This window comes from Rhamphochromis longiceps, linkage group LG16, assembly GCF_057381845.1.
Source record: "Rhamphochromis longiceps isolate RC_006_pf linkage group LG16, R_longiceps_female_GT1.1, whole genome shotgun sequence".
NCBI lineage: Eukaryota > Metazoa > Chordata > Actinopteri > Cichliformes > Cichlidae > Rhamphochromis > Rhamphochromis longiceps.
Genome location: NC_140572.1, coordinates 28,457,632 through 28,482,062, shown reverse-complemented (window position 1 = coordinate 28,482,062; position 24,431 = coordinate 28,457,632). Strand labels below are relative to the sequence as shown.

Below are 24,431 nucleotides of genomic sequence, written 5' to 3'. Positions count from 1 at the left end.
ACAACTAAAAAATAAAGCCCTTGTATTATATCAGTATTCATCCTGTTAGGGTTTTACTTTTAAATTATATTCATGTTTGATATCTCTCCACAGAAGACAATTAAGTCACTGAACTTTTATTCATCGATTCTTTTCTCTTTTTTTTCCCGCAGGGCAATGATTTGAAGAAAGAAAACATATTTCAACTGAAGCTTTAATATTAAGTGTGTGTGCGTGTGGGTGTGTGCGCTGACATCGCTTTCATCTGCATATTTCACTTATATAAATGCACTGCACCTACACAAACCTTCTAACGCACAACCGCGTGCCATCTGTCACTTCAATGACTGGTGCACACTGTGTAGGAAATTATTATTAGGAAGATTACTGCCAATTCCTTTCTTCTTGCTCTCAAAAAACAGACATGTTACATGTCCGCATATTTAAAGTGCATTATTTTCATATCGATGTCAGAAGAAAGGCTGATATGTAGACGAATACATAAGATAAAAAATTGAACATACAGCAAATAATTTATCCATTCCACCTGGAATACATTTGCAAACTTTGTGGGAGGAAACATACAGAGTAGAGCCTGCACAGAAAGGTTTTAGGATTCAAAACAGCAGTTGTAAAGTCATCATATTCTTGCTGTGAGGCAACATTGCCAACCACTGTCACCCTCACTAGTGTAAAACTTTCAAAAATGAATCATCAAAATATATGCTCCCAGTAAAATAATTTCTCTGGAGAGGAGCATTTAAATATATGCAGACCAGTTAAGAGTTCCTCAGATTTTGATATAGTGTTCTCCTGGGTGTGTATGGCATGCTGTGGACTGAAACTTGAGGTAATTGGATAGTGGAGGGTTCCTGGAGGAGCTTGGGTGCAATTTCTAACCAGCAGCAGACTTTCAAAAGGTGGTCTCTAAAGAGTCCAGGTGGACTCTTGAAACTACATTTTCATGAGACCAACACAAAATTATTTGATGAGCTTTTGCACTGATTGATGAATGTAAGATTCTCAGGTCATTTTGCTATAAGAAGATGGAAAGTATTTTGGTCATGTTAAGATTTTGCAAATATGATTGACAATTAGCTGTAGTGACTGTTTCTGGGCATTTAGGTGCCTATAGGTAAATGCCTACTATTCTTTTAGAATACTTACTGTAAGTTTAATTTCACACAACATCTGTTCTGCATCACATCATCCAAACCAAGGAGAAGCTTTACATGAAATCTTGTTGGCTTATTTAGTTTAAATCATGCTGATAATAAATATTAGATAATAGTAATTTATTTGTTTTTCATCTGCTTACTTTTTGGCACTTTTACTTTTGACTACAAGTTTCGTTATTCAACCACTTACAATTCACAGTTTAGGGCTACTAAGCTGCTTTAGCACTCAATACCTCTCTTTAAAAAAATGCTTCATATGCTATTTCATATTCTAATTATATCAGCAATCTTCAAAGAGCGTCAGTGGATATCTGCTACAGTGTTTGGACAATTGCATGAACCTGTTTTATGGTGTGCTCACATTGTCAGCCAGAGTATGTTTGAACCCCAGAGCCTAGCTGATCACTGGGAGCTGTGCCCTGGGCACGAGTGTGATTCAGCTGGACTTGGACGCAGTATGCATGTATGATAGCTAGCTCCAGCACAGATCCAGAATACTTCCTCAAAGACAGATGCCTTTGTAAAACTTGCTTTGTTGTAACAAATATGTGAGTATACAGTGTGTCACCACTTCTATAATTAAACCACAAAATGTATAAAATTGTAAGTGAACCTCGCATTCTGAAAGAGTGCGTGTTAAAAAAGTGTGTGTGTGCATAGAAGAGAAGCAGAGCAAGAAAGAGAGAGGAGTTGAGACGGAGGGAGAAACTTGTGCTTTCATCATAAATGTAAGTGCAAGCTGTGAGTTTGGAGTGGAGGACAATCATGCTCAAGCATGAAACGAGGCAAACATGCACAGCGTGACTACACAATTAGACAATTGTTAGCTACAGAATTATCACAATACTGACAACTTAAGAGGTGTTGTTAACTTGTGAAACTGAGACAGATGCAAGTCTATGCTCTGCACGCACTGAACCTTTCAGCTATCACGCAGCTGAGTGAGTCATTTGCTCACAGCAGTGTCAGTGGTGTTTCGGTGAAGCATACAGTAGGTAATGAATTAAATTAGCTTCAATCAGTAGGCAAGGCTATGACACTCTTTTAGAAAACTTGAAAAAGTCCTGGAAGACAAAGCAAGAATATCATTCCACCTAGAAAACAGGACACTGTGTGTTTTTGTGAATGTCTATTCAGTGCCAATTCAGAGGGCACTAAATATTGGATGCCTCATAAAAATGTCACTATCAGGATATGGATTATAAGAATGAAAACATATTTCACGAGCTGAAGGTGAGAGTTGCTTTGTATTATTAGGATTTATATGAATTGTATAATATACATTCCCCATTCCTCGTGGAAAGCAATAGTAACAACAAACTTAGCTGGCAAGGTTCATGCATACTAAACTGGCTTATAGTAGCTAGTCCTCTCTGTTAGAATAAGCAATATCTCTATAATCAAAGCCATACAAATCTATTTTGAGTGTTTTGACAAACACGAGAAACCTTGAGGTAGGAAATTATGTTAAACTTCCCAGTGATCAATATGAGTGGTGCAGCACAAGACCAGCTGTGTTATCTATGCTTTTCCCTCTCCATCTGCTGACACTACAGCTGAGCTGACACACTCCCACTTCACTGGCTGTTATTTCCTGACACACACACACACACACTGAGTTTTTCACAAAGATCACAGCTGTGTTTGGACTGTTTATTTTTAGGACATCACTTCTGATTGATGCGGCTTCAACACCTTTTAAACTGTGACAGTGCATTTGAGTTGAAAGTGGAAAGAAGTTGATCTACACTGTTCAATCAGCTTTTAATATATCGTGAAGTGCTTAATATGTAACAGATTTTTATTTTGTAAATACCAAAAAATATAGTACCATACATAGTAGGATAGTTAGGTAAATACATGGAATAAATAGAGAGCAAATTACCATCACATTCACGGAGAACATACAAGTATGACCGACCTTAAAGTATGAATAAAAATACAGCCTAGGTTCATGAGAAATCTATTTGTTCATTGAATTAATCTATTTCTTTTCTTTCATGCTTATATATCAGTGCCCTTACTTCTTCTCAACTTTTAGTGTATTTGTATTTTCCTTTTGAATCGCTGCCTTAGTTCTACAGTTTTATTGCAGAAAATGGAAAATAACAAAGGCATTCATTGAGTAAGAATGCTGAATTAGCGAGTTCTTAGGATCTTTCTATGGCAAAAAGCTGTAAATGACTGTGTACACTCTTGTGAAGTGCCTGTTTACCTGCCATTGTCTCAGGGGCACTGTCAAACCTAATCCTGCTTGAGCCTCGCCTCTCGTGTTCCTGCTTCAATTTGACTGAATACAAATGAGTTTTGCGCCAAGCAGATAGAAACGTTGTATGTAGAATTAAGTGCAATGAAGCCAACAACAAGCATACAAGCAGTAATCACAATTTCTTTTGTGGGTGTGATACTAAGATACTGATTGATTAACTCTCAATTAGCAGGCTGTCAGTCTCTTGAGTAGCAAACTAGTCACAAATTATGGATGCCCTAACCAAGACTTGATGTACAGTATAATTTATCTAAACTAATAGCAGGGTTGGATTCAATATCCTGTTGAATGTACACTGCTCCAATGTAGACTAAGTGACGTAATTTGCAACTTAATTCACAGTCAGTGCCTCTTGCTATATTATTTCTGTGAGCAATCATAACGAAACATGTTTTTCACTTGGGAAATAGTGTGGAATTAGTTGTTCCAAGTGGGAGAGAAGACTAATCTAGAAATGGATGTTTATTGACAATCCCTCAGTGTTGTAGAAGAGCAGCTGCTGCCAAACGGGAAACACAATACTCATTGCTTGGCTCACTTGACACAAATACACAAAAATGCACACACTTCCAAGAATGTTTGCCAGCTGTCATACGCCAACCATGTGCCAATTTATCATTAAGATAAATGTGAGTTTTCCAAGTCATCGTCATCCTGTCACCCCAACAAGACAGAGTCCGTGGAAGTGATATCATTATTGAATATCAGCTTTTCTCACAGCAGGAGTGTTCACTGTAGGGGGGCTGAAGCAGTTACTGTCAGTGGTCATGCCTGTGGAAGAGCAGAGATCAGAGAGAAAAGAGTTTGATGGACAGTCTGATCAAGTAGCCTAGCCAAGGGTTCCTAATGGAGATGTCCATCTGGTGCTTTATGTAAAGTACATCCTCAAAGAGCAGCAGTACAGGGTATGAATTACCGGATAAACTACTGCTCAACTAAGACAGTCACTGGATGTTGCGCTGGAATCTTGTTTGTCAGATTGATGTTATGTCATTGTCACTTTTGTTTCAGAAAACAAGATCTTCATATTTTAAGAGTCTGTTATGTCCTGTGTTTAAATGTAACTTCTTGAAATAGTGTTTGCTATAATATTTGTTCAGATCAGTAGCAGACATACACCTGTGGTAAACATTGTTCCTGTCCACGGCAAAATGTAAGAGATCTGTAGCAACACGTAAATTCTTATGTGTGAAAGATGAAAATGACTTCAAGTGTAAAAATACCAGGTCTTCTATAGACACATACCATGACTGAATATAAATAAAGACAGGCAAGTCCATGAATCACTTCACTATGGAACTTCAGCCGTGTCCCTTTTATTCCCTGCAGCCTTGACGATAGCAATAACAGCTGCAAGACTGGGAAGACAGTGATCAATCTGCATTACATTTACAAACTACTAAAACAACACTCACCTTTTCTCCTTGCTGCACCATTGCATTGTAGCTGGGGCCTGAAGTCGAGGAGAGAAAGCATTAAACCAAAAGGTCAGCCCTCAGTTATTAGGCATGGCACTGTTTGCTAATAGCTCTGCCTGGAAAGGCAGCTATTGATCAGGATCTGTCCCTGCTCCAACAGTGAGGAATACACACATTTTGTTTGTACTACCTAATTGAGCAGGTTCACCTTGTGGGTAGTCCTCCTACATCCAGGCTGGAGAAACTGATCAGGAGGGCTAGCTCTGTGGTCGGCATGAAGCTGGACACTCTGGTGACAGTGGCAGAGAAAAGGACATTAAAGAAACTGATGGACATTATGGACAATGCCAGGCATCCTCTGCACACGGCCATTAACAACCAGAAGAGTCTGTTCAGTGACAGGTTGCTTCTCCCAAAGACAAGAACTAACAGACTTAAAAACTCCTTTGTCCCACACGCCATCAGACTGTTTAACTCCTCTCTGGAGGGGAGAGGGAGGGGAAACAGGAGGACAAAGGAGGGAACAACTAAGCTGTAGTGCCTCTTCACCTCACTGTGCAATACCTTTTGTGCAATACTTTTGTAAATAGTCAACGGTGCAATAGACTCAATACTTGAAATGTGCAATTCACTTGTATTTTTATTTTTATTCCTAATTATTCTATTTATCCCCTTCGTATATTTTATTTATATTGTCTCTGTATTTATATATATGTGTGTGTGTATAACTCTGTAACTTCTGTCGGTGCTGTGCTTTTTTGGAAATCGAATTTCCCAGAGGAACCCACCCGAGGGATTAATAAAGTTCTATCTTATCTTATCTTATCTTATCTTACATGTACAGATGTAGCTACAAGTCAGAATAAGTTCTTCTTTTACACAACAATCAAAGTACACAAAAACACAATCACTGGCACATATATTTGTTACTTGAAATAACAGGTGATGTACTTAAATTGTTAGTGGGTGAATGTGCAACTGTTTCACTTAAGATGGACTGCATGAACTCTCTGTGGTGAAAACTGCAAACAGATGCAGAGGAAATTCTAGACATAATAAAACCTATGGATTCCTGATGTGACAACATTTTTGTTGAACATTTGGAGTGGTAAACTGGCTATGAAAAAAAGCCATTAATACTAAATTGGATCATTAAGACTAAAGATAGTATAAAAGATGGGCGTCGCTAACGTGATATTACGCATTGGTTTGTAAGTCCTGTTCTAAAGCCTCAAGATAGGTGTTTCTGCTGCCATTCCCATTTGTGTTGCAAAAAAATGGCTATGACAAGAGGCAGAGATAATCCTCCATTCTGAAATATATTAAAATACATAGAATTTAAAATATATTTTTTATTCAATTTAACCCAAAAGGTAAGTGCATCAAGAGGGCAACACAGATAGCAATTTCCCTACACACTTCTACAGACAGACAGACAGAGAAATAGATATGACATCACAACTGCAGATTTCAAAGAAAACTTTCAAGGCATTGTGCTTCTAGCCACATCCCATTCAGCTCTATACATTTTGGGACTACATTGTGATTGACAGTGTTGACTCTGTTTTCAGGTAATGCTTTGCCTCTACATTTGGTGAGATAAAAACACTTCTGTCAAATGAAGCCAAGAAAGTTCAAGTTGATAAATTAGTTCTTCAAGTTCAACCTCTTTTGAACTGAGCTGTTGCTGTAGCAGAGACCTGATGTTTGTAAGTCTGAAGGGTACCCAAGCACAAACTCGTCACAATTGATGATCTGTCTGTCACACTTCACCTCTAACATGCAATGTGCACTGCAGTTCAACTTTTTGCTTTAAAATGTCTCTTTGCAAATCCTAGAAGTTTATGGGAAGGTGAATTGAGAGCTGGTTTTGCACTCACATCAGCAACATCAATCAAATGTCAATCTGGCGGTTGAGATTCTCAGCTTCAATGCATGTAAAACGGTCATGCTCTTAAATGCAATTTGCTGTACTACATGTGGAAGTGCAAACAGCATTTGTACTGGACGAAAAATGGAAGCCAGAGTTTCCCTCAATTCATAAATTTGTGTCTTATGAAAAGCCTTTTATCCTTAGCCATGAGGCATGTGATGAATTGCTGCAGTTCCACTAAAGCCTCTGTTCTGTGGGAGGTCAATAACTCATCTATGATCACTGAGTGTGACCATCGTGACGCACTCTGATCAAGAGAGTATAAGACTCTCTGTGATCTACTGCAAATAAGTCATTGCTATGCCTAGTGACACAACCTTAAACAAATCTTTAACAGCTTGATGCCTTTCGCAGTTTCATCAATGATACTGTGCTCGGCGAGAAAAGTTCTTTATTCTAGCCGCCCCACACATAAATCATTTGATAATTATGCATTGTATGCAACGGCCTGGCATGTTGACAAATTAAGCAATCTGAAGAGGCAACAAAATGCAAAGGGTTTAAATGAACCATTAACAGATAACTTGGACTTTAGCATGCAATGTATAATCCCTATAGGTTCCTTTCATGTCAATATAGAATTAATTATGATGATTGTTCATGATTGTTTGTTGGGCTGGAGATTGACATTTCTTAGGTCTTTAAGTTAGGAGCATGAAGAATAAAAGGAAAAATGAAACATTAGTTAGCTGTTGAGTGTCACTTCCTTAGCATTATGGATGAAAAAAAGAATCTGCATGTCCCTCCAAAATGTTTTTATTAAAACAGTTTAAAACATGAATGGAAAAGTTAACGTTTATATTAAAAATGTAGATGTAATAATAATAGATGTAACTGGTTTGTGCTGGAGTTCTTTGGAAGTAGTTATTATTACCATTGTCATGTTACCTTTTCTGGAGATTTGACACCTTTGAGTTTGTCTATCCATCATCATAGATGCTGAAAGAAACTGAAAGTTTGTCTTATCCATTATCATTCTCCTTATCTAAGATATATTCTTATCTTATCTGTTCATCGAACAATATCAGTTTCCTTATGTCTCCTAAATCTATCCTGCAGACATGCACTAGGAATTTCAATTGGTGGTGTAATCAATGGTCGGCTGCGCAACCAGTACGGTGCTGTAGGTGCCACAGGTTCTGTTGCTTGACCAACGATTATCTTCCACGCTTTTCGATCTAAGGCGATGGTTCTTGCCTGCTCGAGGTCAAGTCGAAGGGCCTTCAAATCATCCTGGATTTGTTTCATCCATGTCTTTTTTGGTGCATTTCGATGCACCCTCCAATCGGTGGGGCGGATCAACCAGAGTAGGCCATGGGGGTAGCGGCTCTGGTCCATTCGACAAATGTGGCCAAACCAACGGAGTCGGCGGCCCTGGATTAGGTCGCCGATCGTCAGTTGGCTACCGCAGCTGATGAGGATGGTGTCATTCGAATGACGGTCGCGAAGGGAAACGCCGAGAACGCATCTAAGGCAACGCATTTGGAAAACTTCGAGCTTGCGGTATATCAGGTCGTGTTTAAACATTGTCCACGTCTCTGCGCCGTAAAGTAGAATGGGCAAGATCAGGGTTCGGTAAAGACAATGAGATGTTGTTCTTCTTCCAAACGCACCAGTGCAGGGAAGCGAATGCTGCCGCCGTCTGCCCAATTCTGGAGCGTATCTCCACTGATGATGCCACTTTCTTCTCCTCGACGAGAGACCCCAGATATTTAAATTGTTGGACTTGTTTGATCTGCACACCGTCGAGGTGGACGATCGCTGGTGAGCCGTCGGTGGTCAGGACTTTGGTCTTCTCTGTGTTAATCTTGAGGCCGTACGGTTTGGAGTGCCGGGCGATGTCATAGAGGATGCGAGTCGCCTCGGTGTCGTCTTCGGCAAAAATGGCGCTATCGTCAGCGAACATTAGATCGGTGATAAATTGATCGGTGTAAACACTTAAGGACATGTTTAAGGTTGTTCCTTTTTTCTCTTGACCGCAGGATCTGTGTGTCCTCGCTGGAGTCTATCTAGGTATTGGACGAATTTCTGTTTTGGCGTATTACATTTTCAGTCCATAGTTCCTCAACTTACTATGCAAAAATGGTTGTCTGCATATAGAAGCTAAGTTTTTCTATTCTCCCAGCATTTTTCAAGAGTTCCTTATAGATATTGAAAAGAGTTTGAGGCTCCGGAGCGCCATGTCTAAATTGAACATCTGGTGGACCCTTCGATGTATGCTTTTGTGCTAGTGTTTAAACCACTAAGAACTGCTACTACTACTACTACTACTTGGTTTGAATCTTCGCCAAAGTTATCTTTGACACTTTTATAAAACACAACAATCTGGCCAAAACACTGCTGACACAAATGATGCTGTAGTAAGGTTTAACTTGTCCCTATTGTTATAAAAAGAAAAAAAAAGCCCTTTGGACCTAATATCACAAAAAAAAAAGAAAGAAAGAATCATGACTGCAGTACAATATTGAACACATTGAACAGCTTGAACACTATATTGTATGGCATCTGTCCAGCAGAAGGGTGAATTTGGTATTCATTGTCAATGAAGAACATCACACCAGGGATAAATATTCTTCTTCACAGCACTTTTATGGGACATACACGGGGGAGGGACTGAAATAAGAGTTTAGAGAGTGTATGTGAAAAAAAGAGAGATAAAATGACAAGGAAATGAGGAAGTGTACAGAGAGAGCAGAGGCAGCACTGTGGAGCTTATTAGGATTGACTCCCCCATGCTGCAGACATTTTAATAACTGTTCTTTATGTTATAATAACACAGGGCTGTCCTGGCATAGACGGTTTCAATTTCTCCACCAGTGTCCATCATCCACTAGGCAGATTAAGGGCCTTGTGTGGCCTAATCGCAGACAGAGTCAGATTGCCCTTAGCGTGGCTTCGTTGGCTGTTAATGAGTCAATTTTCTTGGAGTGAGCTCCACTCAGGGAGAACTAATCTTTGAGTGGTGTGAAGTAGGGGCTACAGAGGGGGCAGAGTACAGCACTGAACTCAGGGGAGGGGGAGGTGGAAGTTCTTATATCAGTGTCGTCAGGAGGATCTAAGGATTGTAGATAACATCAAATATTGAAAGTTGCAAATGCTGTCATTAATAGCATAGGTGTGATGCATGCATGTGTTTAGTATTCGAGATTTTGCAGGATGAAATGTTTAATTTCCCTTTTTTTCCTCAAGATTTCCGTTTGTTTTTTCCGTTTAAACTGAGCTTCATAGTTTTGTGGCATGCCTTGTGAAATGCAATAATAAATTATAATTCCAGATGATACATCAAACAGAAGGATTATGCTGTCAAAATCATTTTTTAAAATTTGCAATCATGTGAGGAAACTTGACATTATTTCCATGTGGTCAAGTACAAAATAACACTGTGGTATTCTCAAATGGGTCTTACTGAGACCTTGAAGGTGTCATGGCTGTGTGGAAAAAAGCAGGGAAAGGACCCAAAATGCAGGACTCACAGAGGCAAGGTGAACTCAAAATGCACAACTTTATTGTGGATTGCAGACTGGGCAGAAAACTAGCTATACTAACAGACAGGCAAGCAGGTAAACAGTACACACAGCGTAGTATGAGGGCGAGCAGATGTTAACGACGCGACACTGACACAGAGAAACACAGGCCTTAAATATACAGAGGGAGCAATCAGGGGATGACAGGAGGGAAACACTGCTGGGTCAAATCAGGGCTGACGAGACAAGGGGGAGCAAAACCAGACACACTAGACTCAGGACAGGGACTATAAAAGGAACAGGAAATACAGAACACAGGGAAGCCACATGACAAAACCTATAACTGGACTCAGGAAATACTAAAGGGCAAGGGAGCAAGAGACAGTGAGAAAAAAACACTACAGTGGAAATCTAAACACAAAAAATGTACAAAACTCAGAAACACTGGGTCACCAACACAGGACCATGACAGAAGGACTGTGAATTGGAACCTTCAGGAAGTAACAGCTATTGCTTCCTGTGCTATGACATTATTGGATGTCATGGCATGACAGCTGGGTAGTGTTAACAATTGCTGAAATATTACAATTCAGAGTTAATAACTTTTACCAATATTAAATGTATTGAGGTTGAGGGGTGGTGAATTTTACCTTCCTGACTGCAGTTTTCATCCAATAGAGACCTACAACTAACATTTGCATCATATACAATAATCGTTACTCTGGTTTAAACTCTACCTTTGCCTAACTCTTACTTACACATAAACATACGTGTAACCTCACAAACACTAACCCCACTATAAAGCAACTTAGTCCCAAGCAAAATGTGAGACAATCCAAATGTTCCCATTGTATGAAAATATAAGTATATCAAATTAGTCAAAGCACAAAGAGCACATACAAAACTCTTAACTTCCTGTTAATCTTGATGTCCTAAAAAGTGTGTATTTACATAATTAAGTTTATCTTCAATTCTGCAGGTGTTACAACACCTGCAATGGTTTAACCGTTTCAAATATATCAAAATATAATATGAAAATTCAAATATATATGAAATAGATCTGCAAATCAAATTCATGTTTTTGTGATTTAAATCATTTCTGATGCAAACCTGAGTTTGCAGTTGTGCTTGCACCTCTGTGAGGCATTGAAACTGAGCTGAATTCCATTAGTTTTTTTTTTCAGAAAGTAAAGGATTGGATAAACATAAAATTTCACCTGATACTGGTTGAAAGTCAGGAGACAACATTCCAACCTAAAGAACAAGTTAATGTTTGTACAGTATTTTATGGCAATCCATCAAGTAGTTTTTAGAGACGTCACATACAAATCTCTCTATACTTTATAAACTCTAGAAGGGGGCCTCATACGTTATTGACCTTGAGGATTACATATTTCAAAAGTCTAAATATAGAGAGTGTTATGTGGTGTACAGTTTGCAGTCCCTAAAAATGGTTTGCAATGTCTGATAGTGGCCCATGAAAATAAATCAAATTTACCCTGCTACGACCCATACTTTACCATGCATTGTGAACTCTTACACAAAGATGGCATATTAAAGCCTTAAAACAGCTACAGAATTCACTGGCATTGTGGTTAAAAAGGAACAAAGAAGGCTAAATGCACCAAAAGAGATGGCAAGCAGCAACAGTTGAGGCTAAGAAGTGAGCTTACATCATGATTGAGACTGTTCTGTGCAGTTTCCAGGACCTAATTTGTGGAACTGAATAAGTTGAAGACTTAAAAGGTAAATGCAGCAGTGAGGACAGACACAGTTACAGGCTGCCTAGAGAAAGAAAGAACATTACCAGCGAGATAGAATGATGTACTTGTGACACAGACCTTGGCAGGACAGGATATGTCTTTGTGTGACGGATGGCAGTTTGGACACTTAACAACTGGCCATTTACTTCCACTGACCTGCTTCTGTGGTGTATTTTGGGAAATCTCATTTCCTGCTGCTTCTAAAAGGTTACCATCTACATTTAGGAAATGTGATTTTGATTAGGCATTTATTAGTGATGGTACAGGCAGGACAAAGGAAAAAGGAAGGTTGGGAGAGAAGGAAAATGACAGAAATTAAAGACTTGAAAGTTTATCCCATCCAAAAGTGAACCTGTGATCTTTATAATATAGTGGGGTTTTTTTTTCAAATTATATTTTCCATTTCTCCCCCCACTTTGCCTTAAGCAATCAGTTTGTTTTATATTATAACTAGATCATCTTTGTGTGTTCGTATGTCCACTATTTTATACTGTATGCTGGGTGTCCAAGGATGCCATGACAAAATTCTGTATGTCCGGCCATGAAGCAGTCTAAAAAGTCCAGAAACTAGAACACATGATGTAACTTAGAATTATATTTTTCACCTTAGATTGGCCTCTGAATGAATGGCTTAGATACGTCCTAAATTAATACATTTGTTTATGTGTCTCTCATATTGACCACATTAAACACATTTACCTTCACCCACTCCCACACACAGTCTCAGATCATTGTCTTGCCCTGTAGGGTGAGTGAAGGACAGTGTGCACCGGAGTGAACTCGTAGTTGATGAGAAAATCTGCTCTGGTGGTGGAAGCTTGTCCCAAATGAGTCAGTGCATGAGCAGGTGTGAATGAGTCAATTAAGAGTTTTAATGAGGGGGAGGCTAAGATGAAGGAAGGCATGGAGATGATGGAGAGAGGGGTGTTGAGGAGGGGAGGTGGTAGTGGATCTGCATACCTAAGTGAAGGCAGGATTCTGATCTAAGAAGGCTCTCATGTGGATCGGATCTCTGCCAAGCTTGGGCTCTCAGTAGTCTGAGAGCCTGTCTGTCTGCTTCTGCCAGTTTCTGTTTGCCCTGTTTGTGGAGTCTCTATTGTAACTCAGTTGAACCAAAGATGAAGATACTGACAGACTTTTGGTGGAAAAAAACTTCTGATGTTCTTTTATCATCATCCCAGAAAAGGCTCTTACTGTTCTTGTATGGTGAATCGCTTGTACTGCATTTTCCTTCAACTTTCTAGGAAGAGTTGAGACTGCAGCTACAGTTTGAAAAAGTCCTAACAAAATCCACTAATAAACTTTGTATTTCTGAGGATATAAAAGACAGAACTTATGTTACACGTAATATTTCAAATCAATTACAATTTAAAAGGTTTGGATTTTGTAATTGTGTAATGTTGCTACCAGTGTTCCTTTTACAATCAATACTATTATTAATTCTTTAAGACTTCTTTAAGGTATAGTTAAATCTAGGCCATATGTTCTGGGTCACCTTACTTAAAATGACTGAAATGTATGATGTACTGATTGTTCAGCAAACCCGCTACATGTGCAACTAATCAAGTGTAGCCAAAAAAGTGAGGCTTTCAATTCTCACAAAACTGCAAGGTACCTACTATGCAGTTGTGGTTTCATAATTGCCTGGGTCAGCCAGTTTTGGATATATTTTTGTCAGGCTTGCCAAAAAAATGGATGGAGCTATAGAAAACATTGACCCAGTTCTGAATAGAGTTCTTTATATTTCGTTTACTCTATGCCTTTCTCTGCAGAGCTACTGGTTTTTGTCTGTTCCATTTTCATGTGTGACCAGCTTCTTTCTCTTGCTCATTGAGTGGGCCCTGTTCCCAGGCCAGTTGGGATAATTAGATGTGGGAATGCAGAGAATAAGTCAGTGCTCATTCCAATACACATCCACACACACACACACACATACAGACACAGTACATTCTGGATTATGCAAATTAGTAGCTCATGTTTCCTTTGAAATGTACAGAATGAGGAAGGAGGATGGTTTGCTTCAGAGATAAACACAGGGTTCAGATGGAGGACACGGAGAAAAAGTTAAACTTTATATGATGTAAATGAAGCTTCTAAAAATGGGTTGTGCTAATCAGAGGAACAACTCACAGTACAGAGCCTTTGATGCAGCGTGATGTGATGAAATCAGGTACAAATGGTATGCCAAGACAATGTCTTGCTTTTCACGTAATTTCACACCATAGAAAACACACTATCCTTGACTTTAGACCTGACCTTAACCTTTTTGCTTGACAGCAAAAAGATACATGAAAAGCTTAAAATGCCTAGACACGATAAAAGTGTCTGGATTGGGTGCCTTATAAACACATTGCCACAATAACACTGTGTCTTGTTATTATTAAGGCACCTGTTCCTTTCCATCACACTATAGACGCACTATATATATTGGGAGTTAACAGCTAATTACCAATTCAATTGTGTTGTTTAATCACACGCTAGTTTTGCGCTAGCATGCTGTCTATGTAGATGTTTGCTAAGACCGAAGTTTTGTTAGCAGTGTGTGTGTGTGAGTGCTAACACACTGCTGTCGTGGACTCAGTTTGCACTTCACGATTACACTATAGTGCTTTTTGTGTAGTTTTGTGTTTTATTACATAATATAACATAATATTATATACATATACAATTATAGTTACCTTCAGTGAAAGGTTGTACTCATTTGATCCCTGCCTGCTTATAGTTTGTATTTGGACCACAGTGGCTCATCATTCGATAATTCCTGGATTTATTTTACTAAATAAATAATAATAGTATCTTTAATGACATGAAAAAGAGACTCCTGCATGGGCCCACTGAGTGGTGGTGTTACAGAGGGCTGTAAAGTTGTGATTTTATAATGACCTATGGAAAATTTATGTTCATTTCTTTATACTGTGTTTAGTATGGCATTTGTGAATGAATGTCAATCTCAATAAACTGAATATTTTGTGTAATGCTACACTAATGCTACACTTTTTCATGCCTTTCTTGTCCTCCACATCTTCAAGGTTGTTGCACATCTACTACCATTCTCTGTTCTTTTTTCACTTGGTCTGTTTTGTTGCCAGTCTGGACTGCTGTTTTTCCATTATCTCTGCATGTTAATATTCTTGTTAAAGCAAATCCCCTCTGAATGTATCCCTGTATTTCCATGTCCTAAATTTTGTTTATCATACTGTAAATACCAACAATATGGTGAGGTACAGCCATAAAGCCAATTATCCGGTGGATGGAAATTGCTGCAATCAAAGTTCAATTACCAGGACCAATACAAGGGGGAAATACTCCATTCCTTTGCAATGTTGGCTGTGGTAGAACAGTTGGTAAAGGATAATATGATCATCAATTTGCAATTCTCATATTGTTTCATTGTTTTATTTCTGCAGTTTGAGAAACACAGCTTTTGGTCACAACAAATGATACTAAATAACTTTTCTGGTCAACTGTAGTTTGACAACGTTTAGTTTTCGTGACATGTCTGAACTACAAAATTATACATTTTTTTCATATTTCTGAAAATCTCTATGCTGATATCATACAGTGAACAGGATCTGTGGTACATGTGGGCAATTAAACTGCAGAGGAGACAAAGGCGATACCACAGACTTGGGAATGCAGCCTCTATTGTTATCACGAAATGACCCATATCAGAATAATAGCAGTTTAAGTATGCATGAATTCCAAAGAATACAGGTAGAAAGAAACAATGGATTAGCATGGTGTGTGATTATTATTCATATGTTTGACAAACAGAAAGGAAGCTGCTGATATGCATCCAGCCAAAACAGAGAAAGAGTGAATGAGAGAGAGAGAGATAATTTATCAATCTGTTCATCAGCACCTTTTTACCAACACTGGAAGTCTGGAAATCTAAGTTCAGTCTCATAGGAGAACGAGGTGTTTAAAGTCTGAGAGGCAATAACAGAAGAAAAAAAGCATATAAAATTGCATTACTACATATACATCATAAATAATTATTTTAATTTTATTTATTTATGTTTTTAATTTAAAGACAGTTCCAGTGGCTGAACATGGATCTACCTAAGAAAAATTATTTACTCATTACCTTTGTTTGAAAAATCTGGTTGTGATTCATTTCAGTGATTCAACTACTCAGTATTATGCCCAACAAAAGTCCCCTTAGAATCTTGTATCCTGCAATTCATTCCCAAGCCTGGGGAAATGTAGCCAGTGACGCAAACTGCTTTCCTGCTAAACACCCCCACCATCCACTGCTCTTGAGCTGTGTCCAGAATTCTTTCAAAGAAGATGATCAGGTGTTGAGTATATATATTTTAATGTCAGGTTTGTTTGAGATAAAAAGTAAATTGTGCACATGGTTGCGCATGGCGGCTGGAGAAAGCAAGATGTGTTACTTGATGTATATTGTTCTCCTTAGTTACTGATAATAGTCTGGTTGTTCTGTCACCATGTAACCGTATTCTGTTTAAATAGATTTTCCCTGAGAAAGTTACTCTTTAGTGCCCCCTTTTGGCATGACCTGGTGTAACGTGCTCAAATCCGTCTCTGTTCTATGATGTCATCAGAAAGCGCATGTTATTGTTTGGGGAAAGGACTTCTCCCGTTCTCCCGTCCGCTGCTGTAGTGGCATTTGTCTCCCTTAAGACGGTCTTTAAGGGCATTGTCGGTATGTAATTCTGTTCCATCTTTACTAATGAACAATCTACTTGAAGAAATGTGATTGCAGTGTTTGCTTAATAGAAACGTTTGTAAAGAGGGAATTAGCTAACGCTTTCGGCTAAACAAGTCATTGTACTGTTATTGTGTATTTCTCCTCATCTATGGTTTCTAAGAGCATTTCATGTCATGTTGTTTCTCAGTTTTACCCTACTTCAACTGGCCTAAGTAAAGGGAGTGAAGTCAAACCCTCTTGTCTGCGTGGTCATTTTGAAGAGGAGTTTAGTCTGAATGTCGACTCTAGCAAGGCGTTAGAGGCAGAGGACATTACAGTAAAACGACAGCCTCTCAAAGACCAGTCTCGTGGGGAACTGGACAGCAATTAGAGCTATCCTCCGGAAACAGCTCAGATGTAGGAAGAAATCCAATCGACAGCAACATGTCGCAGAGAACCAGCGCATCAATGAAAACCAGATCTAATATATCTGGCTCCTCCAGGCATACCAGGAGCTCAGCTGCAAGTAAGGCAGCCGCTGCACAAGCACGTGCAGAAGCTGAGGCGGCTAAGGCTGAAGCAGCATTTGTGGATAAAGAGAACGATCTGAAGCTGCAGCAAGCGGAACTGGAAGCTTCTATGCAGCTTCGAAAAATACGTCTTGAAGCGTCATTAGATAAAGTACGCATGGAAAAAAGGGCTGCAGCTGCAGAAGCAAAAGCAGAAGTTTTGGAGGCTGCAGCGATCCAAGATGATGGCGAGGGTCTTAGTGAGATAGATGTTCCTGCTGACGACCCAGTAACGCGCACAAGAGAATATGTGAAGGGTGCCTCACACGGCAGCCAAACCACGCCCATTCTAGAAACCTCCAATGATAACACGGAGACGAAACTCCTTCAGCATTCACCGACCATAGACTCCTACTCCAAGATCTTTACGCCAGGATCTGATGTACATTTTCGACCAAGCCTCAAGCCAGTTGCGACACCACACATCCAAACCCAAACCACACCCATAATAGCAAATCTAAAGGATCATTTCCCAGGCAAAGCTGATCAAAGTGAGACCTACACCCCTAAACAAGAACCAACGGTCAATTATGCACGACAGCCTCTGGACAGCGGCTACACCGGCGCGGCGTATATCACAACCCCAGACAACTCCGGTCACCCACATGAGACCACATGCCGGGAAAGGGGCCCACTGTACACTCCACTAGAAATGGAGCAGAACATGTCAGACCTTGTTAGATTTATGGCTCGACGTGAACTGGTGACTACAGGGCTCCTTCACTTCAACGACCGTCCCGAATGCTACAGAGCCTGGAAAACATCGTTTATGAATGCCATCAGAGGTCTCAACCTCTCACCAAGTGAACAGCTTGACCTCCTCGTGAAATGGCTAGGTAAGGACTCAGCTGAACATGCCAGACGAATACGATCCGTGTATGCGAACCAACCAGCTAACGGACTCAGAGCTATGTGGGACAGGCTTAATGAGTGCTACGGTGCACCAGAGGTCATCGAGGGTGCCTTTTTGAAAAGATTAGACAACTTTCCCAAGATTCCAAACAGAGATGGTCGTAAACTAAGAGAGCTGGGAGACTTGCTGTCGGAGATACAGGCTGCCAAAGAAGATGGTGACTTGCTTGGGCTTAGTTATCTGGATACCCCTCGTGGTGTTACCCCTGTCGTCCAGAAGCTGCCATTTTATCTCCAGGAAAAATGGCTTTCTTTAGGCTTTAAGTACAAAGAAGATCGCGGGGCTCCCTATCCCCCATTCGGTTTCTTTGTAGACTTTGTGTGTCGGGAAGCACGGATGCGCAACGACCCTGGCCTCACACAGACAGCATACAGTAGTGAGTTATTAGGCAGTAAGCAATCGTCTAAAGCCGAAGGTCACAAAGCTGTGGCAGTTTTTAAAACGAGGGTCTCGCCGGATCCTCGGCCCCTTTTCAACGGTACAAGGACTGCATCGTTTCGCACCCAATCTGGAAGCGAGTCATCCACTAGAGATGATCCAGCAGAGCGCTGCCCGCTACACAACAAACCCCACCCCTTACCCAGGTGTCGCGGGTTTAGAGAGAAGCCAATGGAAGAAAGGAAAGCACTCTTAAAAAGGTACGGAATATGTTACAGGTGCTGCAGAGCCACACATTTGGCAAGGAATTGTGAAGACGACATCTCCTGCTCAGAGTGTGGAAGCAAGAGCCACATTGCAGCCCTCCACCCTGGATCTGCCCCATGGTCCACCAACACAGCACATTCCGCACCAGATCAGGGCGGGGAGGGAAATTCCAACCTGAATGAAGGTGATGTTTCCACAGCATGTACTGAGGTCTGCGGAAATTATCCCGCAGGGCGTTCCTGCTCAAAAATATGTCTGACCAGGGTGTACCCAACCGACTGCCCTGAAGCTGCAGTTACGGTATACACAATATTAGATGATCAGAGCAACAGATCACTTGCACGTACCGAGTTTTTCGACCTATTCAACATTGCAGGGCCTCCTTCACCATACACTTTGAAGACATGTGCCGGAACACAAGAGACAGAAGGCAGACAAGCACGTGGCTTTGTGATCGAACCCATTAACGGGAGTGTCACACTCTCTTTGCCGTCACTGATTGAATGCAACGAGATCCCAAATAACCGCGCAGAAATACCAACACCAGAGGTAGCATTAAACCACAGTCATTTGAAGGCCCTTGCAAAACACATTCCAAAGCTGGACTCCCAAGCTTCCATCCTGCTCTTGCTAGGCAGAGATATCATCAGAGTTCATAAGGTCAGAAGACAAGTGAATGGCCCACAAAACGCACCCTATGCCCAGAAGTTGGATCTGGGTTGGGTTATTGTAGGAGATGTGTGCATTGGAGATGTCCACAGACCTACGGTTATCAGCTCTTGCTACACTAACGTACTGAAAAATGGACGTCCTTCTCTCTTTCAGCCATGCCCAAACGATTACTATGTAAAAGAGAAGTATAGTAGTGATAGCTCCCCCTCATTTCCCCTAACATGCAAACATCTCCCTGCTAGTGAGAAATGGGCCACCTTAGACTGTAATGTGTTCCAGACAACAAAGGACGACGACAAAGAAGCTCCTTCAACAGAGGACGGACAGTTCATCCACATCATGGAGCAAGAGGTCTATAAGGACCAAGAAAACAGGTGGGTGGCTCCCCTGCCTTTCAGATCTCTACGACCAAAGCTCCCTCATAACCACGAGCAAGCACTTGAACTAGGGGTGTCAAATTATCGCGTTAATTGCGATTAATTAATTACAATGCTATTTAGCGCGTTATGTTTTTTAATCTCGTTAATCTAATTTTTAATCTCTTGACGTCATTGATCTTGTATGAGAGTTGCTATGTTATAAAATCCGTTTTTATGTGCTGGGCTCCTTGTGCTTGACTTGTTGGGGGTGGAGTCACGTCGTGAGGTCAAGGTGAGAAGTGGTGATTAGCTTACAGTGTGGATATGGAGGCGCATCTGAGAGTTGTTGGCCCAATGAACGGGAAATTTGTATTTCATAAACGCCCCGACGGCACCATTGACAAAGGTAAAGTGGTCTGCCTAGAGTGTAAGAAGGAGTTTGCTTACCACCGAAGCAGCTCAAGTTTGGCCTATCACCTCAACGCAAAGCACCCAGCCGCGAGTGCAGCAACAGCTAGCAGTGAAGACGTTAGCAATATAGCAAGCCAGAGCAAAGCTTTTCGCCAAACAAAACTAGAGAATACCCCTCGTATGAGCAAGTCTGCGACCGACAGGCTGACTAATGTTATTGCCAAGTGGATAGCGATGAACTGTAGGCCGATAAATATAGTAGAGGACGAAGGATTGACAGAGGTGTTGCAAATTGCGTCCAATGACCCGTCATACAAGCCGCCGTGCAGGACTACAGTAACGACCAAAATCAGCAAAATGTACGACGGCGAAAAGAAAAACAAACTTGAGATTTTGGCGGAGGATTCTCCCAACTGTGTTGCTATAACCGGAGATCACTGGACCTCAGCTGGCAACCACAGCTATTTTGGGGTGACTGGACACTTTATTGATAGTGAGTGGAACCTCAACTCATTTGCACTGACCGTCATGAGAACAGAAACCAGGCACTTTGCTGATAAATGCGCCGAACAGTTCCTCAAGGGTAGCAAATGACTGGGGTATTGAAAACAAGATATCCACCATTGGCACAGACAGCGCAGCAAACATGCTGGCTGCTATGAGAGCACTTCCATATGAGCACATCGCCTGCAATGCTCACATTCTCCAGAGGACCATCACGGTATGTCTCGATAGCAGTGGTTTTGTCGGTGTACTGGCAAAGTGCCGCAAGATTGTTGGTCATTTTAAACAAAGCCCTGCGAGTACCACAGAACTTAACCAACAACAAGTAGCACTCGGAAAGAAGAGCGATCAACTTATACAGGATGTACCCACCAGGTGGAACTCGACTCTCGCAATGGTCTCACGCCTCCTATGTAACCGAGAGGCTGTCCAGGCTACGTTGGACCAACAGAACCACAGGTTGGTCTTGCCAACCGAAGCTGAGTGGGCGAAACTGCAGAGGCTGGAGCTCCTGCTTGAACCATGCAAGTAAGTTCAAATAAACACCTTCCCATTTTAATTATATAAACTACTGTTACATGTGTAAAATCAAAATTAATGAACATAACAAGGAACTTTTAAGGACAATTAAATTGGAAATCAGTTACACTTTGATTTAAATGAATCCAGCTAGGTTTATTTAGCAAACCTCTCCACCTCTGCAGGTATGTGACAGAGCTGCTGGGTGGTGAGGCCTACGTCTCTTGCTCTGTAGTGCTGCCTGCTTTTCGCCATCTGTACCGTGTCATGGACATTACTGATGATGATCCTGCCTACGTGGTGAAGTTCAAGAATGCCTTCCAGAAGGATCTGGCAGCACGACGAGCTAATGGCAACGAGATATGGTTCGAGGTGGCCACAGCATTGGATCCACGGTTTAAGGATTTGAAATGTCTTCCAAGAGAAAAGAGGGAACAGGTAGGACAATAAGGTTAAGCTGGACTAATGAGTCCAATTCATTATCAAATCAAACTTTTATTTATTATATGGAACACAAAGTTCTTTACAAGATTAAATAAAATAAAAAAAAGCACTTAGTTTTAATCACAATCATTCATTCATTCATTCATTCATTCATTCAGGTGTGGACCATTCTGGAGAATATGCTCCAGGCAGCAGAGCCCAGAAGAGCAGATAGTCTCCAGCCCTCCACAGAGGATGATGGACCAGCTCAGAAGAAGAGGAGGAGCGAACTCCTTCTGGGGTCTGACTCTGACTCAGAAGATGGAATTGAGTCTGGAGAGCTGCAGCGCTACAGAGCAGAACCCAGCATCAGTATTGATGACTGTCCCCTGCAGTGGTGGTATGCTCACTCAGGAGTCTATGAAAAGCTGTCAGTCCTAGCACAAAAGTACCTGGCCTCCCCAGCTACCTCTGTACCCTGTGAGAGACTCTTTAGCCTTGCAGGCCACATAGTGCAAAAGAAAAGGGCAGCCTTGCTTCCAGAAAATGTTACCAGGCTGGTGTGTCTTAGCGACTGGCTGAGGAAGAAGAAATGAGACACATGTGGTCAGCATAGCTGCTGTGTCATTTGTAGCCTACTAGAATAGATTGCTTGATGTTCAGCACTTTTTTTTGTGATGGAAGAATACTTTGATGTGCTAACTTGCAGCACTGCAATGTCAGTTTTATTTTTCATTATCTGAAGCAGAGGAATTTCAGTGCTGTATTGCTCAGAAAAGAGCAACTCTGATGTGCTAACTTGCAGCACTTAATTTATTTGATTTTATTTGTATTTATTTTTCCACTTATTTTACAAAAGAATACAACAGTATGTAAATGGTTGCATCTGTTTAACGTTTGTTAAACAATAAATGACTTTATAAAGTCACTTTCTTTGTTATATCAGTCTTTTGGTCTGCCACAATAAGTTGAGGGCTTTCCTCAGCTATTTTTAGGTGAGATTAAAAAAGAGATTAATTAGATCAATTAATTAAAAATCATAATTAATTAATCTCTATTTTTTTTTAATCTCTTGACAGCACTAACTTGAACGTCTCAAATCTCTACAGCGGTCCTTCAGAAGGAAGCCTAAAATGAAGGAAGAGTTTGTCTCGTTCATGGCAAAGATCTTTCAGAATGGGCACGCTGAAGAAGCCCCACCTCTGAAGCCTAATGAGGAGCATTGGTACCTACCTTGTTTTGGGGTTTACCATCCCAAGAAGCCCTCCCAAATAAGAGTCGTCTTCGACTCCAGTGCCCAGCACAAAGGTTTGTCTCTGAACCAAGTACTCCTAACGGGACCAGACCTCAACAACACCCTGGTAGGAGTCCTCCTTCGGTTTCGGAAAGAACAGATCGCCTTCACTGTGGACGTGCAACAGATGTTTCATTGTTTCAAGGTGCGTCCTGAAGACCGGAACTTCCTCAGGTTCCTCTGGTTTAAAGAGAACAACCCAGAGAAAGAGATTATGGAGTTCCGTATGAACGTGCACGTCTTTGGAAATAGTCCTTCGCCGGCTGCGGCTATCTACTGTCTTAGACGTGCAGCACAGGAAGGCCGGAAGGAGTATGGGGAGGACGTAGAACAGTTTGTCACTCGTGACTTTTACGTAGATGACGGGTTAAAGTCCTTGCCCACAACAGACGCAGCTATCGACCTGCTCAAAAGAACTCAAAAAATGCTGGCTCGCTCTAACCTTAGGCTGCATAAGCTGGCTTCGAACAGCAAGGAGGTCATGAAGGCCTTTCCCAGTGAAGATCATGCCACAGACCTGAAAGATTTGGACCTTACCGCTGACACTCTACCAATGCAGCGTAGCCTTGGGCTGTACTGGGACTTGGATTCAGACTGTTTTACTTACCGCGTCCAGGACGAGAGAAAGGCATTCACTCAACGAGGAGTTCTCTCAACGGTGAACAGCCTGTACGATCCTCTAGGATTCGTCTCCCCCGTGACAATTCAAGGGAAACTGCTGCTTCGAGAACTGGCCTCACAATCTTCAGATTGGGACACCCCATTACCAGCAGAAAAGGAAAAGGTGTGGGAAAGTTGGAGAGATTCTCTGCAGGAGTTAAGACATCTGAGGATCCCCCGACCATACTCAAACATGTCACCATCTACTGTCAAGTTAACAGAACTCTGTGTCTTCTCAGATGCCTCAGAGAAAGCAGTAGCTGCCGTTGCCTACTTGAAGACTGTGGATGCAGATGGGGGATGCTGCACTAGATTGGTTGCAAGTAAAGCCAAACTGGCCCCACGTCCAGAGCATACTATACCTCGGTTGGAGCTTTGTGCAGCAGTCATGGCAGTGACTCTGTCTGAGGTCATCACCTCCGAAATAGACATTGTATTTGACGCAGTCACCTACTACACAGACTGTAAGGTGGTGCTCGGATATATCTACAATGAGAAGAGAAGGTTTTATGTATACGTGAGCAACCGAGTCCAGAGGATCAGACGAAGCACTACGCCACAGCAGTGGCGATATGTCTGCTCAGAAGACAACCCCGCAGACATCGCCTCACGGTCTATCACAGCAGACCACCTTGAGAACACAATATGGTTCTCTGGACCGGCATTCTTGTCTCGACTTGAAGGGGCGTCACCGGTGGTACAGAGGTTTGACCTTTTGGAACCAGATCAAGACAGTGAAATCAGGCCTCAAGTCACAACACTGTCGGTCACTGTCCTCAAACATCTCGGCTCTGGGCGGTTCAA

At 41.3% G+C, this 24,431-nt stretch overlaps 2 protein-coding genes across 2 annotated transcripts; one reads left to right on the top strand and one right to left on the bottom strand.

Moving 5' to 3' along the window:
• Positions 1–2,834: 2,834 nt before the first annotated feature.
• On the bottom strand, positions 2,835–5,673 carry LOC146651331 (uncharacterized). The gene is made up of 3 exons (XM_085385207.1): positions 5,053–5,673; positions 4,842–4,879; positions 2,835–4,197 (listed from the first exon to the last, which is right to left on the bottom strand). The coding sequence occupies exons 1-3, from the start codon at positions 5,304–5,306 to the stop codon at positions 4,121–4,123; spliced, it is 369 nt and encodes a 122-aa protein (XP_085241333.1). The 5' UTR covers positions 5,307–5,673; the 3' UTR covers positions 2,835–4,120.
• A 15,148-nt stretch (positions 5,674–20,821) lies between these two features.
• Positions 20,822–22,349, top strand: LOC146651330 (E3 SUMO-protein ligase ZBED1-like). Its single transcript, XM_085385547.1, has 3 exons — positions 20,822–21,259; positions 21,436–21,688; positions 21,853–22,349. The coding sequence occupies exons 1-3, from the start codon at positions 20,874–20,876 to the stop codon at positions 22,267–22,269; spliced, it is 1,056 nt and encodes a 351-aa protein (XP_085241673.1). The 5' UTR covers positions 20,822–20,873; the 3' UTR covers positions 22,270–22,349.
• Positions 22,350–24,431: the final 2,082 nt, after the last annotated feature.

What these genes read in the sequence shown, in the direction of transcription:
- LOC146651331 (XM_085385207.1), bottom strand. Translation starts at nt 5,306, where the DNA reads ATGGCGTGTGGGACAAAGGAGTTTTTAAGTCTGTTAGTTCTTGTCTTT. An exon ending in GTAGGAGGACTACCCACAAG is followed by an intron (nt 4,880 to 5,052) that starts GTGAACCTGCTC and finishes CCTCGACTTCAG; the next exon opens with GCCCCAGCTACAATGCAATG. An exon ending in TGGTGCAGCAAGGAGAAAAG is followed by an intron (nt 4,198 to 4,841) that starts GTGAGTGTTGTT and finishes GCTCTTCCACAG; the next exon opens with GCATGACCACTGACAGTAAC.
- LOC146651330 (XM_085385547.1), top strand. Translation starts at nt 20,874, where the DNA reads ATGCTGGCTGCTATGAGAGCACTTCCATATGAGCACATCGCCTGCAAT. An exon ending in CTCCTGCTTGAACCATGCAA is followed by an intron (nt 21,260 to 21,435) that starts GTAAGTTCAAAT and finishes CCACCTCTGCAG; the next exon opens with GTATGTGACAGAGCTGCTGG. An exon ending in CAAGAGAAAAGAGGGAACAG is followed by an intron (nt 21,689 to 21,852) that starts GTAGGACAATAA and finishes TCATTCATTCAG; the next exon opens with GTGTGGACCATTCTGGAGAA.